Source organism: Megalobrama amblycephala, linkage group LG3 (assembly GCF_018812025.1).
Source record: "Megalobrama amblycephala isolate DHTTF-2021 linkage group LG3, ASM1881202v1, whole genome shotgun sequence".
Classification (NCBI taxonomy): Eukaryota; Metazoa; Chordata; class Actinopteri; order Cypriniformes; family Xenocyprididae; genus Megalobrama; species Megalobrama amblycephala.
This window is the reverse complement of record NC_063046.1, coordinates 45833552-45852642: the sequence shown is the minus strand read 5'-3', so window position 1 is coordinate 45852642 and position 19091 is coordinate 45833552. Positions and strand designations below refer to the sequence as shown.

The window sequence follows — 19091 nt, the reverse complement described above, 5'->3', positions numbered from 1 at the left end:
AGTTCACTTTTAAATAAACTTTTGCTGATAATTTACTCACCCCCATGTCATCCAAGATGTTCATGTCTTTCTTTCTTCAGTTGAAAAGAAATTAAGGTTTTTGATGAAAACATTCCAGGATTTTTCTCCATATAGTGGACTTCAATGGGCACCAGGTGGTTCAAAGTCCAAATTACAGTTTCAGTGCAGCTTCAAAGGGCTTTAAACGATACCAGACGAGGAATAAGGGTCTTATCTAGCAAAACGATTGGTCATTTTAAGTCAAACGCCATTTACAAACAAAAGGTAAAACAACAATGTCAGACGAAGTGAAGACTTTTTGAACCGGAATACACAGAGGAAGAAATTAGACAGATGAAAGAGACTGCTGCGGCGACACACACCTCTTAAGCATCGGGCAGACGAAGATCTAACGAGACATGGTGGTGCACATGTGGCAAATCCCAACCACTGCCAACAGAGGAAGAATCTCAATGCTGCCATGACTGGACCATTTCAATCCCGCCATAAGAATCAGTCGGTGAGTCCCTGTTTCCATCTTACTGCATTACCGAAGAAAAATGGATTTCCACCGTTACTGAGCAACAGCATTTTAAGGGGGTCGCACACCGGACATGAAGCTCAGCACCGCGCCACGTCTTTAAAATTCGAATGCATTGTTTTCTATGAGTGTACACACACCGGCGGCGACATTCAGCACCTGCTCCACCTGCTCCACCTGTCCAGGAAGTTGTTCAAGTGCCATGTACATTGTTTTACATTAAATGTATATTATATTTCTCTCAAATCATCATTAATGTACATACTGACTTCACCCTGTGCTGCAAGAAACATCAGTTTTACATTCTTAGTTTAACAGCTTGAATAAAGTCTAAAAATGTATAATAAACGTAGCCTTTTCTTTCATTTTGCTTTGTTGTGCCATTTTCCATGTACACTAACATCAGTGCAAAATATTAAAGCATATGTAATGTTTCCCTGTTGAAGTAAAACACTCCCATTGTGCAGCTCTTCTATCAGGAGTCGAGTCAAAATTGAGCTCGCGCGTATATAATGTGCGCGGCCGGTGTGCGACCCCCTTTAGAGGTGTTTTTGTTCTGATGGAGAAGGGTATGACTGTCTGATGGCACTGACAACAAAGGATGGAAGAACCATTAGTTGTTTTACCTTTTTTTTTGTTTGACTTACCATGTGTCTCAATCAACTCCCTAGATCAGTAGTCAGGGCACTGATCAGGGAATCAGACACATTCACTTTCATGATATACTGATTCACGACCTAGGGAACTAGGGAGCTGATTGAGACGCAGGGTTAGTATTTGCAATTTCAACTCGTAAACACCGACTCTGTACTTCCGCCTATGTCAAGCTTGACCTTTTCAACGTAATTGCGTATTACGGGACGTCATGAACACGCATCCCAAAGAGCAAGGCGAGCATTTGTGCTTATAAAACGTAAACTTTTTTTTTTTTTTTTTTATGACCGATCGTTTCTCTAGATAAGACCCTTATTCATCGTCTGGTATCGTTTAAAGCTCTTTGAAGCTGCACTGAAACTGTCATTTGGACCTTGAACCACCTGGTGCCCATTGAAGTCCACTATATGGAGAAAAATCCTGGAATCCATTTCTTTTCGACTGAAGAAAGAAAGACATGGACATCTTAGATGACATGGGGGTGAGTAAATTATCATCAAAAGTTTATTTAAAAGTGAACTAGTCCTTTAAACATGGCGTTTGCAAGACAAGACGTTCTATCAGCTAAAGCAGAAAATGGGACAGACTGTGCAAGTTTGTCACATGTTTAAGGGAAGCGGCTAAAGATTGTGATTTTGGAGCTGATAAAGACAATCAAATAAGGGATGCTGTTTTGAGTCAGGGCAATTCTGAATATGTGCATAGAAAATTGCTAGAGGAAGGCACGGATTTGACACTTTCTTGCACTCTAGAAATGATGAACTGTTGAACTGCAGATGGCGGCGATGCACATTTCTCCAGAGACTGAAGTGAAAGAGACGATGAGTCTTATGTCCAGAAAAGTAGCAAGAGATCAGAAAAAATGAATGCAATATAGTAAAGGAAATAAATCAAAACAAAACCTGCTACAGATGTGGAAAGACAGGACATTTTGCAAAAGATTATAAATGTCCTGCATGTGGAAAATCATGCAGAAAGTGCAATGGAAGAGATCATTTTGCAAAAATGTGTAAAACAAAGGAAAACTCGGAACAGACAGTAGAAAGAGTTGAATCCGATGAGAAGGATGAAGAGTTTGCATTTGTTGTAAGAGAACAGAGCAACATGGACAAACTAACATTCTCAGTAGGAGTTGTCAGACTACCCATGTTAGTTGATTCAGGAGCAACAAGCAACATCTACTATCTACTATGAAGGAACGTGGGAAATGCTGAAAGGAAAAAAGATCAAGTGCAGTTCGGCTAAATCAGAAAAAAACTGTATGCATACTCAACACCAAAACAAATTAGCCTGCACATAGACAGTATAGTGACTCCAGTTGCACAGCCTCTTAGACGTGTTCCGTTCCATCTAAGAGAGGCTGTTGAGGAAAAAATAAATGAGCTGCTCCACATGGAAATTATTGAGAAAGTCAATGGAGCAACTCCTTGGGTAAACTCAGTTGTCATTATGCCCAAAGCAAATGGGGAAATAAGGATGTGTTTGGATATGAGTCAAGCAAACACTGCATTCACTTGTGGGAGGTTTCCGATTACCACGGTGGATGAACTGTTGCAAGGAATGAATGGATAAGTTGTTTTCAGCAAACTAGACCTGAAATGGGGGTATCATTAGCTGGAATTGACCCCAGAATCAAGAGACATCACAACTTTTGCTGTTCATAATGGCATATATAGGTTCAAAAGACTGGTGTTTGGAGTTTCGTCAGCGAGTGAGCAATACCAGCATGAAATAGCCACTGTTCTAGCTGGCATCGAAGGAGTAGAGAACATATCAGATGACGATCATCATCCATGCGCCTAACAAAGAGACTCATGAGAAAAGAATGCATGCAGTACTAAAGAGACTGGAAAGCTGTCGCTTGACTCTGAATGTAGAGAAGTGTCAGTTTAACATGGACAAATTGGTGTTTATGGGCATGCTGTTGTCAGAGAAAGGCATAGGCCCAACAGCAGAAAGTATGAGAGCAGCTGTGGAGGCGAGAGAGCCTGAAAATGCTTCAGAGGTGAGAAGTTTTCTCGGTTTAGCCGGCTATAGTAGCCGTTTCATACCTCATTTTGCAAGTATCTCAGAACCTCTGCACAGACTGACAAAAAAAGATACCAAATTTCCTTTCGGAACTGAACAAAAGAAAGCTTTCAAAATTCTCAAAGATAAGTTGGCCGAGGCCACAACACTGACTTATTTTGACAAGGACGCACCAACAAAAGTCATTGCCGATGCTGGACCAAAGGGAATTGGAGCAATACTAGTGCAGGACCAACGAGGAGGAACAGTTCCTGTCTGTTGTGTGAGCAGGAGCTTGACAGAGTGTGAACAAAGGTATTCGCTAGCAGAGCGAGAAGCACTTGCTTTAGTGTGGGCATGTGAACGATTACACCCATACGTTTATGGTCGGAAGTTCGATCTGGTCACAGACCACAAAGCATTGGAGGTAATCTATAGCCCTCATTCAAAACCATGCGCATGAATCGAAATGTTAGTCTTATGAGGGTCATCTTGGTGTTGTACGAACAAAACAACACCTCAGAACAAAGGTTTGGTGGCCCGGAATGGACAGGGCCGCAGAAAGATTTGTGAGGACATGTCACGGGTGTCAGCTGCTAGCAAAACCAGATGTTCCAGACCCACTGTCACCCACAGTGATGCCTGAAGGGCCATGGCAAAACTTAGCCACAGACTTGCTTGGCTCTTTGCCTGATGGACATTCAATTCTGGTTGTTGTTGACTATCACAGCAGGTACTATGAGTATGCAACCCTCAAGTCCACAACGGCAGAGAGAGTGATTGACCGTTTGGAAGACTTTTTCATTTGGCACGGACTTCCCTTAACAATCAGGACATATTGTGGACCGCAATTCAAATCCAGTCAGTTTCAGACGTTTTGCCAGGAAAATGGTATCTACCATATCAAAATGACTTCAAAGTGGGCGCAAGCACATGGAGAAGTGGAAAGACAAAACGCATCACTGATGAAACAAGTACAGATTTCCCAAGCTGAGGGCCAGGATTGGAAAAGAGAGCTTCACAAGTATGTGACTGTCTACAGGCCCATACAACATGCCACAACGGGCAAAAGCCCAGCGGGACTTCACTTTCAGCAGAAGATAAGAGGAAAGTTACAAGACATTACAACACCACACAGTGATCTTGAAACTCGAGACAAAGATGCGGCTCGTGACAACACATTAATGTCCTAAGACATGAAACGATCGGTTTGTTTGAGAAACCGAACAGTATTTATATAATTTTTTACCTCTAAAACACCACTATGTCCAACTGCGTTCAGCACTCGCTTAGTAAGGTCTGATCGCGCTCTGACAGCGGCAGTGATGTCTCACTCTCATTGAAGTATATGCGCGAGACATCACTGCCGCTGTCAGAGCGCGATCAGACATCACTAACCGAGTGCTGAACGCAGTTGGACATAGTGGTGTATTAGAGGTAAAAAATTATATAAATACTGTTCAGTTTCTCACACAAACCGATCGTTTCGTGTCTTAGGACATAAATGTGTCGTCACGAGCCACAGGGTTTAATTTGGACTTGTCTATGCAAGTTTTATTTACTCCTATAGCAGAAGTCCCCATCCACTCCCATTATTTGACTGACAGACGACAGTGGTTGCAGTTAAAAATCATCAATTGTGTTCGACTGAAGAAACAAAGTCACCTACATCTTGGATGCCCTGGGGGTAAGCAGATAAACATCACATTTTCATTTTTGGGTGAACTATCCCTTTAATGTAAAAAAGTATGTGTTGGATTTACTTAAAATATGTATGCACTATGTTTGCATCACAATTTTTAAGTATATCCAACTTGAAGCAATTTCATTTAAAACAAACAAGAAAACCTGTTATAGGTACTTAAATATATTTGTTTCCTCAACATTTTTTACTTAAAAACACCAGTTCAAACTACCAAGTAATAGCAAGTTGTGTTGAAACAACTTAAAATTTTAATCCAGAACAGGGACGTGCACAGGGGGTTGCTCAGGTTGCCCGGGCAACTGCCCATATGCCCTTCTCGACTCACGTTGCCCTTCCGAGGTGGAAAAAAATAAATAAAAAAATCGTACAATGGATGCAGAATTTCACGTAGGCCTAGATAAAAAAAAAAGAAGAAAAAAAATCGCAAAAGCCTCATTCACTTCCATATTCGGGCACCCGTCCGAAAGTGAAAGAAAACGAACGAAAAAAACGAAAACTAGGTGGGGAAAAACATTGTCGTTAACTGAAATATAAATAAAAACGAGGCATTACAAAAAAACGATAACTAACCAAAACTGTAATGTGTGTTTGGCAAAACTAACTAAAATAAAATAAAATAATAGATTAAATGTCCTTAGTTTTCGTCTTTGTCAATGTCTTTCATAGAGCAAACGTTCAGCTGCGTCTCTCACTCACGCGTCTCTCTCACATACTCACGCACGCACAGCCCCTCCCCTCCGTGCACACCGCGCCTCCATGAGAACGAGTGTTGGAAGCAAATTCGCGAAAGGTTGGTATCTCGTGAAAACCTTTACACAATCACACATTAAAAAGTGGTTTAAAAATATTTTTAATTCTGAATATAATTTTGTCAGTGTGTTAATGTCGACCCGAGAAGCGATTGCTACTTTAGAAAGTTAACTAGACGCAAGTTTGATCCCTTTTTTAGGCCAGAGCAACTGCCCCTCAAAATTCCTGTGCATGTCCCTGATCCAGAACATTAAATGTCTTTAGAATAAACACAAAACATACAATTAGCAAAAAACAAAGCAATTTACTTCATTTTTGGACAGCATTTCAACAAAAGGTTTTCATAAAATTAGTACAGAAATAAAGCATTTTAGGTTTTTTTGACAGAGATTGCAATACAACTCTGGAAACAACAGCAACTTATATAGTATGAAACCAAAAGTAGTCTGCTGTGGTACTTCTGAAAAAAATAAGTGACAATTTGACAAAAAGAAAGTTCCCATCATCCATGAATCCACCTTCATGATCAGTGTGTGTGCTGTTCCAGTTCCCCAAAGTCACCATAAGCATCCATCCATTCCAAAGGAAAGCAAAGCAAATGCGTATTTACTTACAACATTACTTTGTAGTTCCAGATTGTATTATATTTTTCCCACTGTAAAACATTTATATAACATAAAATGAGTTACAACTTTTTGAAATAACAAGAAAACACCTTTATATTTAATAAATAAATGTTACAGTTTGTTTCATTTCTGATTTATTTGAGTAAAATTGATTTACTGCCATTATTAAGTTGATTATTGAGGTTTGAAGTAGGGATGATAATTTACACAAATTCCCATGATCCACCATCATTTAAATTAATAATCAATTAATCGTTAACCTTGAAACCATGATGACCTTGCTTAATCAATCACTGACAAGTTTTATTGATTAAATTACTAATGATTAATAGATCAATCATTGATTAATCGTTAGCATCCCTAGTCTGAAGCTCAAAATCAAACTAATTTCATAGAAACAGATATCGCTCTGGGGTGCGTTTCCCAAAGCGAACTATGGTCGCAAGTTCCGTCGTTACCGATATAGTTTAATGGGACTTACGACCATAGTTGACTACGGTGCTTTCGGGAAACACACCCCTGAACTGCTCTTTCTCATGTGGACGTCTGTAAAAATAAATTTGCATGGCACTTCAGTGATGAAACTCATGCATTCAAGAAGCAATTTATTCATGGCGGAGGAGTGAGTCTTGTAGGAACATGCACGCTGCTTACGCGGTCAGTCGCATGATTGTCTGCTGTAAATGAAATGTCATATGCTTGGAATAATGAGAAGAGTATCATATGTAGTGTAATAAAATACTATTTATTATTTGATGATTTAAATCTCCTGCTTGAAAATAATAAAATAGATGTGCTATATTTGAAATGGTTTTCTATATGGCATTTTATCTCAAAATGATGCATGTCATTATAAAAATGGGGAAATTAGCAGGAATAAGTTAACGCAGCCTCTTATTTCCATGATCTAAGCATAAAGCTGCTTGGTTTATATTTTTAATGCATGCAGTTCTACATAATACATATTTTAAAATGGTATTGCACACCTGTTGCTGCCAGAATAATGGCCCATTTTAAATGGTATGTGCTTTATTTCTCTTTCTCGTTTTGTTCTTAACACCTTCCTCCACTGTGTGAAGCGGTGATGAAATATTGCTTTTGTAAATACTTTACAACATTTCTGTTATAAATGTATCTTTTAAATGGATGCAAATTACAGTGAAGCTCAACACTTATATGGCAAAAAGGATTTAAACTGTAAATTTTGTATCAATCTGTTCTTGTAAACTCAGAGATGTGGATTCGGATGGCATTAAATTACCACATGACCTTGGTAACTGTAAAAAAACAGTAAGTAGTTCGGCCAGGCATTTTTAAAGTGGGTAGTGGGAGAAAAACACTGACATTCTGGATTCAGGTGGCAATAAAATCACCAGCTAGCCCCTGTAAATGCTGAAAATACCTTACATCCCCATGAGAAACAGTTACTGTTGAATAGGACTTATGTCTCTCTTATCTGACACACTCAGCTGAGTTCATGGAGCTCTCTCCTGACGAACTGATGATCTGAATCAGGTGTGTTAAATAAAGTAGAGATGCAAAAATGTTCAGAACAGGGGTCACCAAGACCAGGATTAAAAACCACTGCCATTAGTGTTCAATGTATTCCAGACACTCACCTGCTGATGCCTGATGAGATTATCAGTGTTGTCACCATTGAACTCTGAATCAACTTCTCTGTGTATTTCCACAGCTTTGGGTTGAGAAGTGCATGAAACAAAAAGTTGATTTTCATGGTGGATACACACAAGCTTTTATATCTAAAATTTTTAAAGAAAAATATGCCTTTAAAGCAGACAAATCAGCCAAAATGCAGAAAACATGCCAGGTTCACCTTTTTTCTTCTTTTTTTTTTTTGGCAAAGAAAAATTGTCAAAAACTATTATTAGTCAAGTGTGAAATTAACAAAGGTTGTTACCTTGAGAAATTGATCTAACAGGATCCACGATGAATGGAGAGAAAAACAACAGTATTGAAGAAGATAAAATATGATTAGTCTAGCTTTTTCAATTCTTATTACATATTCTTTCTGGAGCTGAGTGAAAACTCAATGTACTCAATGCATGTGCGTTAGTACCAGGGTAGTGGAGAAATGACATGTAACTTAGTTATGTATTTCATTACTGTTAAATTTTAAATGGGTGGTAATCAAATTACAGTTACATCCAAAAAGTATTTTAGATTACCAAAGTGATTACTTTGAATTTTAATGTCATGTAAACTGTGATGGGCATTTAATTTAAACAGAAATTGGTGATTCACTGAGTCAGACAGCTACAGTTCTGCTCATAAGTTTCATTCCCTTTGTAGGATATGCAACATTTTAATAATTTTAACAAAATAATAGGGATCGTAAAAATTGCATTTTATTTTTATCTAGTACTGTCCTGAATAAGCTTTTTCACATAACAGTTGTTTACATATACTCCACAAGACAAAATGACTTTTTTTAATTAAAACTGCCCCATTCAAAAATGGCAATACCATTGAATCTTAACTATCCTGTCATTACTGGATGATCCACAACTGTTTTCATGTTATGATATTTATGCAATCTTCATGAATACGTGCAAACACTATATGCATTTAAGCAAGCAATCCGTTTGATGGAAGCGTGCACATAATAAAATATACTGGCTTGCAAAGTGGTTTCTTAATTTATGTGCAATAAACTTACATGTAACTAGTTGCAAACTAGTATTCATAACACTTTTCTAATTATTGAAGAATTTACAGCAGTTCAAACTATTAGTTTTATTTTGTTAATATAAAACTAAACTTTAGTTCACCTCCTTTCATCATCTTCACCACATCGTGCTTCAGAAAGTTGTACTTCCAATTTAGGAATACCCCCATCTAAACAATAAATGAGTGTTAATTAATGTTTATAAAGTCAAAATCTAATGTGTTATTTTGTTAATATAAAGCTAAACTTTTCTTACCTTCTTTCACCATTGTCACCACATCACGCTTCAGAAAAAGTTGTATTGTGCTTCCAGTTTAGGAATACACCAACTAACACAATAAACAAGTGTTTATGAATGCTTAAAAAGGAAAGCTCTAATATTTTAGTTAATGTTTTTATAGACAGTATACCTGACACAGTTCTCGCTGTCTTCACCACTTCACGCTTAAAAATGGCTCCAGCTTCGCTCATTGGCTGGATATAATATTTGCATATCACGCAGCTCACAAATACCTTAAATTTTAAGTCAGGTTTACTTAATTTTAACCAAGTTGTAATGCTAGTTGATGTTACTTTAGTTTTTTCATTTACTTTACGTATACACTTATGTTTACCTTTTAGTTTGCATTTTTGTTTTAGAATTTGTAGCTTGAAATGTTCTATATATATATATATATATATATATATATATAAAATGGATGTTGAGCCAACAAATATTTTTTTTCAGTGGATGATCCATGGGTGTTTTTTTTTTTTTTTTTTGAGTATACATAACAAAAATAACACACATTTTGTTTCTGCAAGGTTTATGTAAACTTGATCTGGACTGTAAATAACTAATTCTCTACTCACCATAGACAGTGAGATTGATCGTGTTGATCGTTGTGTCTCTGGAGACTGTATAAAGTCCAGAGTCTGTGGTTCTGCTGTTGATGATGGTCAGAGATCCAGTCTGATGATCCAGTTTCAGTCTGTCTCTGAATCTCCCTTCAGCATTATCACCAAAAAACTTGCTCTCTTTGTTTTTCTTCACTTTAGCTATGAGAATGTCCCCAAACTTCCACTGGATCTCTTCATGTGTGTGTATTTGAGTGAAACTAGAGTTCAGAGAGACTGATTCTCCCTCAGTCACTGACTCTGACTTCACTGCATCAGCAACAAACACACCTGAACACAAACACAAACACTCTGGAGAGTCACTGGATTTGATTTTTTGTCCATTTAAAACTGTCCTCTTTATTTTTCACAGAAGTATTTCTGAAGGTTTAGTCTGATAAAACTTGACAATATTAGAGTAAAATGAACGATGGAGACAATAAAGATCAGATTGTATGTGGAGAAATGATAATATAAAGACAACTGTAGCCATAAAAATACTCACCAGTCAGACTCCAGGAGAACAACCAGAAGAAAATAAACGTATCAAACATGTTTTAACAGTTTCAGAAATGTTATAATAATCAAGTCCTGCACTCTTGCAAATGTCGATTGTTCTGTCAGTGTGTAATGAAGATTTTCAGAGAAATCCAGCAGTTAAACTCGTCCAGTAGCTCCTCCCACACAGACTGACCTTTTCAGTAATTATTTTAAGTTTCACAACTTTTTCTTTCTCAAAACAGAATTAGTCTTTCATTTAATTCCTTTTGGATCTTGACGGACACATCCCAGCATCTGAAATAAATAGAGGCTTGAGGAAAAATGTCTCTAAATTTGATAATATTTTGATCATATTATTAGAAATAGTTCCCATTCTCTCCTTTCTGTAGCTCATTTTGAGAAGGCATGGCAGTATCTGAAGGAGGAGTTTAGTTTCACTGAACCTCTTTACAACAGACCCGCAGATTCATTCGCTTTAAGAAACATTCAATGTTTTCACGAGTGTCAGGATACGACTATTATCACAGTCCTGTTTCAAACTATTTCAGAAAATGATTGTTTTCATCTGTTTGTGCTTGTGTCAGGCTGGTGAGTATTTTTATAGTCTCACTTCACTTTATTTTCCTTAGTGAAAAAAAAGTATGCTAAGTATACTTGCAGCAAGACTAATTATTAGTATATTTCAAGTGTGTTAATGATTAGTTAACTTAAAGTGTGCTATTTTGAAACAACTAATTTTGTTCTAAGTATATTTTAGTTGTAATTAAGTTGTATTAAAACACAACTTTAAGTATATTTAGAGTACTTTTTTGTGTTAAATTGGAACAACTTCAAGTATACTTAGTACACTTTAAGTATCTGTCTGTGTAGGGACTAATTACATGCTTGATTAGTGATATTAAAGTGTACTTAATTTGTGTTATAAGTATACTTTATTCGTGTTAAAAGTATATTTTTTGTTATATATACATTATATTATAAGTATATTTTATTTCTGTTATAAGTATACTTTATTTGTGTTATAAGTATACAGGGAGTGCAGAATTATTAGGCAAGTTGATTTTCTGATCATATTTTTTTCCCAAGCACATTTTACCAATTCCAATCCACATCAATCTTAATAACTACTATTAATATTGTTTTTAATCATTTATAAGTGATATATAATTGTTCATGAAGGCTGGAAATGAAAAATGCCTTATATTCAGGTGTGCAGAATTATTAGGCAAGTTTTCTTTTACAGGCAAAATGAGCCAAAAAAGAGATTTAACTCAGACTGAAAAGTCAAAAATTATTAAATACTCATGAGAAGGACGCAATACTAATGCAATACTAGAAATTGCAAAGTTAAAGCATGACCAAGGGACAGCAAAATGCTCATTGGGTCAGCGGGGTCAGACAAAAACAGGTGGAAAAGAAAAGACACATGTTAACTGCAAAATAATTAAGAATTAAGGTGAAGAATTAAGTGTGAAACCATCAGGAACCCTTTAGTCTCCAGCGCCACCATTTTCCAGAACTGCAACCTACCTGGAGTCTCCAGAAGTGCAAGGTGTCAGGATCTCAGAGACTTAGGTTAGCTAAAGAATCCTAAAAAATGACCTGCACTTGATAAGAATCACAAGCTGAAGTGTTATAAAATACATGAAGACTGTGTTTTTATAGGCCTTATAGACAGACAGCTTGAGAGTGACTCCTGAAGGACCAGCACCACATCCTCTTGTACCACTGTTTGAAGAATTTATCTTCCAGAATCTGGCAGTAAGTTTTGGAAGATCATTTTTAGTCCATCTCTGCAAGACAGACATTTCAGGATAAGAGATGGACTAAAAGTGAACTCAAACACCTTACTGCCAGATTCTGGAAGATAAATTCTTCAAACAGTGGTACAAGAGGATGTGGTGCTGGTCCTTCAGGAGTCACTCTCAAGCTGTCTGTCTATAAGGCCTATAAAAACACAGTCTTCATGTATTTTATAACACTTCAGCTTGTGATTCTTATCAAGTGCAGGTCATTTTTTAGGATTCTTTAGCTAACCTAAGTCTCTGAGATCCTGACACCTTGCACTTCTGGAGACTCCAGGTAGGTTGCAGTTCTGGAAAATGGTGGCGCTGGAGACTAAAGGGTTCCTGATGGTTTCACACTTAATTCTTCACCTTAATTCTTAATTATTTTGCAGTTAACATGTGTCTTTTCTTTTCCACCTGTTTTTGTCTGACCCCGCTGACCCAATGAGCATTTTGCTGTCCCTTGGTCATGCTTTAACTTTGCAATTTCTAGTATTGCATTAGTATTGCGTCCTTCTCATGAGTATTTAATAATTTTTGACTTTTCAGTCTGAGTTAAATCTCTTTTTTGGCTCATTTTGCCTGTAAAAGAAAACTTGCCTAATAATTCTGCACACCTGAATATAAGGCATTTTTCATTTCCAGCCTTCATGAACAATTATATATCACTTATAAATGATTAAAAACAATATTAATAGTAGTTATTAAGATTGATGTGGATTGGAATTGGTAAAATGTGCTTGGGAAAAAAATATGATCAGAAAATCAACTTGCCTAATAATTCTGCACTCCCTGTATTTTATTTGTGTTATGAGTACACTTAATTTGTGATTTAAGTACATTACAAATTAATTACGACGAATAATATGTTATTTTACAGGTAATAGTATATACTGTATGCTCAGTACCTTTGGTTTATTACAAATATTAAATACACACTTTGCAGTCAATAACAATACACTTTGTTATTACTTATACTTTGTATAATATAGTCAACATTTGAAGCAGATCAAAACCTTTAATCAAAGTTGTCCTAAATCCTTCTTCTTAGGACAACTTTGCTGATTTTTTTTATCCACTTCAAATGTTGACTACTGTACTGTGAATTACATAATCTCACAAAATACAGTATTATAATTGTGCTACTATTTAAATACAGTTTAACAAATTAATAAGGTGACATTTCCCCAAAGTTGAATGAATTTGTTTTAAAGGCCATCAAAATAAATAAAATGTAACAACATCACTAATGAAGAGACATATTTCATTAACAAATCCAATGGTTTTTATTTAAACTTAACATAGATTCAGCAAAACTTACCATGTTTTTCATTAAAGAAAATAATTATTGGATCAGTGGTGACCCTCTATACACAAATACAAATTACACATTATATTCCATTTTCTGATGAGCTTCTCATTATTGTGTCTGATGGCCGCTTACACATACGGGTCAATTTGACCAATCATATGAATGTTTTGGTGCTGCATACAAACATGTGCCATAAACCACCACACACAAACTTAAAAAGGAGATTTCAAGCCGAAATCTTGCTCTCCGTTTGTTAAAAAAAAGAAGAAAAAAAAGTTTGTTAACTGGTAGACTACAACTTCCCTCCAAATAGCAGCACTTTTCTCCGGTTCTTTCAGGATCGCGTAGGCCATTAGATTAGCCGGTTGTCGTCGCCATCTGTCAGTCTGCGATGTCACTTGATTGAACTGGTCAGAATCCCCAAAGATTGAGCGATGTATTGCGCTTTCATTGTTTTATTAAATAAATTATACATTGCGACAATATAATTCACCTGAAAGCCACTGAGTGACTGCACGAGGGGGATTCAGACGAGGACTGTGACGTCAGCAGCTCTGATTGGCTGAAGGCAGTGAGCAACAAAATCTGATTGGTCACAGACCAAGTTGAAGAGTCATTTGAATTCCGAAGTCTCAAGTTTAACCACTCAACTTTTTTTTTTCGAACATCTTCATCAGTTTGACAACACATGCGCTGCAAACTCCACAACACTTACAAATAGTGAGACGCGCTGCAAAACTCTACAACACTTACAAATAGACAAACGCGCTGCAAATAGCACATACTAGGCCCAGCGATCTCAAGCCCCTTCTGCGATGATCTGAATGATGATGAGGATGATGATGATTAGGCTACTTTTAGAATTAATTTAATAATTTAATTTGCCCCACAATAATTTATAGCGCATCACACGTATGTGCTATAATAAGATTAGCTAACTCCTCATTTTTAAAAAAACAACTTGTAACACCAACATCTCTCCTCATTTTTTTCAATACGTATGGGCCACAAGAGAAATATTAAGAAATAAATTAAGGTTAAATAGTGTTATCAGAACATGGTGAAGCTTCATGTAGAGCTCTCTTCGCTTTTGTTTTTACTTTCACTTTCTGCAGTGAATAATTGACTGGGATTTGAGACATTAAAATCAAGTAAATTATTTAAAAATAATATTTATTATTAATAATTTATTAATAATATTTTTTTAAAGCAAAATATCCCCCAAATCGTTTGTCCTGGCTCCGGGACTGGCACAGACCACAACGAAAATGTTATAGGGAACACATTGACGTACATGTCTGGGACCGCTGGGATTGTTCAATGTTTACTCATGGTGTGCACCTGAAAGGTGAGTTTTTTTGTTTATACTTTTGTTTGTTAACATTATGATCGTATGTGCATTATGAGCAGGCCTATTTGCAGCGCGTTTCACTATTTGTAAGTGTTGTGGACTTTTGCAGTGCATGTGTTGTCAAACTGATGAAGATGTTTTCTTTATTTGCTGGTGTTTTTTCTATTTGCATGTGTTTTCTTCATTTGCAGCGCGTTGAGCTCTCTCGGCCACCGTACCATATGATCTCGAGGCCACGACTTTACATTGTGTGGCCAAGACATAAGGATGTCATTACCTCGATAAAACGATCTCGTGGCCACGACTTATTATCACGTTCCCACAAATTAATATCTTGTGGCCATGACATATTATCACGTTCCCACGAGTTTATATGTCATTATATGTTCATATGTCTTGGCCACGACAAAACTAAGTGAATCGAACATGTCCCCTCCCGGTCACCGTAAGATTCACACGGACAAGAGCAACAATCTATCGCTTAACTGTTGCAGAGACTCTCTATTCATTCCATTGAAATCACAAAACAAAATTCACATAATCGTGTCCCTGCTCTTGATATACAATCACTGATGAACATCTTTGGTTTTAATGAGAAAAAAAAAAACTAATGTACATACTCTCGGGACTAACAACATTATATTATATCAGATGTATAGAAGAAACTATCGTATTAATTTTAATTTTAATATTATTATTATTATTATTATTATTGTAATAATACAATTTAAATACACCCCCCCCCCCCACACACACACACACATACACATTCCTGTCCCACCCACTTTTGTTGTATTGTGAAAATATGATGCTAATATACTTTTTATATATTTAAAGATAGTACATACAAAAAGGGAATACAGTGGGTACGGAAAGTATTCAGACCCCCTTAAATTTTTCACTCTTTGTTATATTGCAGCCATTTGCTAAAATCATTTAAGTTCTTTTTTTCCCTCATTAATGTACACACAGCACCCCATATTGACAGAAAAACACAGAATTGTTGACATTTTTGCAGATTTATTAAAAAAGAGTAAGAGTAATACTGAGCAAAGGGTCTGAATACTTAGGACCATGTGATATTTCAGTTTTTCTTTTTTAATAAATCTGCAAAAATGTCAACAATTCTGTTTTTCTGTCAATATGGTGTGCTGTGTGTACATTAATGAGGAAGAAAAATTAGCTTAAATGATTTTAGCAAATGGCTGCAATATAACAAAGAGTGAAAAATTTAAGCTGGGGCATATTGTTCGTAGGGCCTACGTCGCTAACTCACTTATCTGGATTTGACTGATGGCGATTTGGCATGATCTTGGATTGTTCGGTTTTTAGACGCTCACCCTAGATTTGCTGTCATAGCAACAGGTCCGTAAGCTCAAACCTGCTCGGGAGCAGGCTTATTTCATGTAAACAGGATTATATTGCATCTTTTTAAGCGGAGGTGATGCCCTAATGTAAACCAGGGACAATGATAATGATTTAAAAATAAATTTGCAAATAACACTATAATGCCGTGTAGTGTCATAATATAGACACCAACAGTTTTACTCTTTGAGAGATTCATTCGTGAGGGAATAAGTACGTAATATTTTTTATTGGAGTCTTACACACATGATGTACAGATGTCTATGCCGTACATGCATTTGTGCATTTGAACCGTGACAGATATTATGGGAGTGGCTTGATGAAGCGCAGGAGATGCAGATAACTTGATCTTGACCCTTAAGAAACTTTAATTAATGCTGTCAAATATGCTTCAAAGGTAAATTAGTTGCTAATTACAACATTGAAATAAAAAATTGCCTGTACAAATACTAGAAATTGTGAATTTAGCCTAAATAATTGGGTAATCATGTAAAAAAAAATAGTGTACATTTCATTTATCTATTATAACATTTATGTCGTTCTTCTGTCATTTATTCGCTTGGCTGTTTCCTTATAAATGTCTAGAAATTCGTCAAGTTTTTCGTCAGGTGTCTTTTCTCATTCTATGATGTCATTACGTTGCCGTCTTGACTCCACCCAATCGCTGCATTGCTGATCGAGGTTTCGTGTATCGATACATCTGCCCTTTTCATGGAACACGAGAACACCCAGCAATCTTAGACAACTTAATCCAGATATTTTAATCCAATCTGCAAATTCGTTTAAAGAACCAAATTAGCCAGAGTTCAGTTATCACGATTAGAAGATCTGGCATCTCAAATCATCTCAGATGTATTAAGCGAGGTACGAAGAATATGCCCCTGGTCTGAATACTTTCCGTACCCACTGTATATTTAAAATACAATAAAGTAGGCTATGTTTTTTTTTCACTAGGGTTATCATTTAAACACATTATTCCAACATTCATTTTGCTTCTAATATTTTCCACTTTCATTGACTGTATATAGAAATGAGTGCAGAGTGAAGAATTAATTTGAGTTAATATGTGTGTTTGTGTTCAGGTGTGTTTGTTGCTGATGCAGTGAAGTCAGAGTCAGTGACTGAGGGAGAATTAGTCTCTCTGAACTCTAGTTTCACTCAAATACACAGAGATGAAGAGATCAACTGGAAGTTTGGGGACATTCTCATAGCTAAAGTGAAGAAAAACAAAGAGAGCAAGTTTTTTGGTGATAATGCTGAAGGGAGATTCAGAGACAGACTGAAACTGGATCATCAGACTGGATCTCTGACCATCATCAACAGCAGAACCACAGACTCTGGACTTTATACAGTCTCCAGCAGTGAAAGAGACACGATCAACACGATCAATCTCACTGTCTATGGTGAGGAGAGAATTACTATCCTGTTACATCTGTTGACTAAATTCACCAGATAATGTTACTGAGAATATGATCAAATGATGGAGAATTCTGTGATGATGCTGATCATTTTATCCAGAAGATCACAGTGATTTCTACTGAATCTGATTCATTCTGTCATGTTTTCAGCTCGTCTGCCTGTTCCTGTCATCAGCAGTAACTCTTCACTAAACTCTTCATCATCATCATCATCATGTTCATTGGTGTGTTCAGCTGTGAATGTGAGTCATGTGACTCTCTCCTGGTTCAAAGGAAACAGTGTATTCTCCAGCATCAGAGTGTCTGATCTCAGCAGCCGGTCTGATCTTCTTCTCCATCTGGAGTGTGTGGATGATTCCTACAGCTGTGTGCTGAACAATCCCATCAGAAACCAGACTCAACACCTCAACAACACTCAGCTCTGTCACACATGTGCTGCAGGTACTTCACTGATGATATCTGGTGTTTCTGCACACATTGATCTGGGCTAATGACCGTCTCTTTCAGTTCTTCCAGTCTCTCAGACAGTGCTGATCTCTGCTGCTGCTGCTGCTGGATCTCTGTTGATTGTTGCTGCTGTCGGGATCTTCTGCATCTGCAGGAAACACAGAAACACACACAGAGAAGGCAAGTGTTTCCTGTATGTATATAATTCTCAAGCATCATTTCACTGAGTGTTTGTTTCTGTCATTATTGTTGAAACAGAGACTCAAGCAGAAGAAATCACTTACGCTGATCCCACATTCAACAGAAGAAACAGAAATAAATCGGTAAGATCTTTGATTTCTGTGTATGGTGTGTCTCTGTGTTGTTTCAGCAGTGAGTCTGATTTTAGTGTGTTTGTGTGTGTTTAATGATTTACACACACAGCAGTCAAGTCAAGTCACCTTTATTTATATAGGGCTTTTTACAATGCAGATTGTGTCAAAGCAGCTTTACAGTGATAACTGGTATATAATTGTGGCTGCACAGCAGCTCTTAAAGAAAATGGTGTCAGTATCCATCTTAAGTAAATAGTTAATTTATCTATATCAGCACTGGAGTAAACAGTGATGTCATCATCCAGCTCAGTTCAGTTTGCATACAATGGTGTCAATGCAGGCAGATCAAAACACTGTTGAAGATCAAATGTCAAGTGTCCCAACTAAGCAAGCCAAAGGCGACAGCAGCAAGGAACCTGCTGGCAAACAGGTATTAAAATGGAGAAAAAAACCTTGGGAGAAACCAGGCTTAGTTGGGGACCAGTTCTCTGTTGTGGTCGTGTCAAGGTGCAGGTCCTCAATCTCACCTGGATACGGCCCAGATCTGGTTGACTACGGTAAACCTTGGGATAAACAGAAAGACTAATATTAGCGTAGATGCCATTCTTCTTCTGATGTAACGAGTACATCCGGTTTTATAGGAACAGTTCCCGGTTCCGGCTGAATTTATGCAGCCTAATAATCCTTTAATGGATTTGAAAATATAAATTGATAATATGTTATGTGTATGCCAGGTTAAAGAGATGTGTTT

General features: G+C 36.9%; 1 protein-coding gene across 2 annotated transcripts in view; it reads left to right on the top strand.

The window, feature by feature from the left end:
- Nucleotides 1–18289, top strand: part of LOC125265426 (SLAM family member 9-like) — a 55066-nt gene extending 36777 nt beyond the window's left edge. The window contains exons 1-4 of one of the 2 annotated variants that reach the window (XM_048185646.1): nucleotides 10622–10934; nucleotides 17244–17564; nucleotides 17730–18020; nucleotides 18087–18289. In XM_048185646.1, coding sequence (XP_048041603.1) covers nucleotides 10898–10934; nucleotides 17244–17564; nucleotides 17730–18020; nucleotides 18087–18253 — 816 coding nt within the window. In that variant the 5' untranslated portion in view covers nucleotides 10622–10897 and the 3' untranslated portion in view covers nucleotides 18254–18289. Of the gene's footprint in view, nucleotides 1–10621; nucleotides 10935–17243; nucleotides 17565–17729; nucleotides 18021–18086 lie in introns of those variants that run through there. The other variant, XM_048185644.1, reaches the window with a different exon arrangement.
- The last annotated feature ends 802 nt before the right edge of the window (nucleotides 18290–19091 follow it).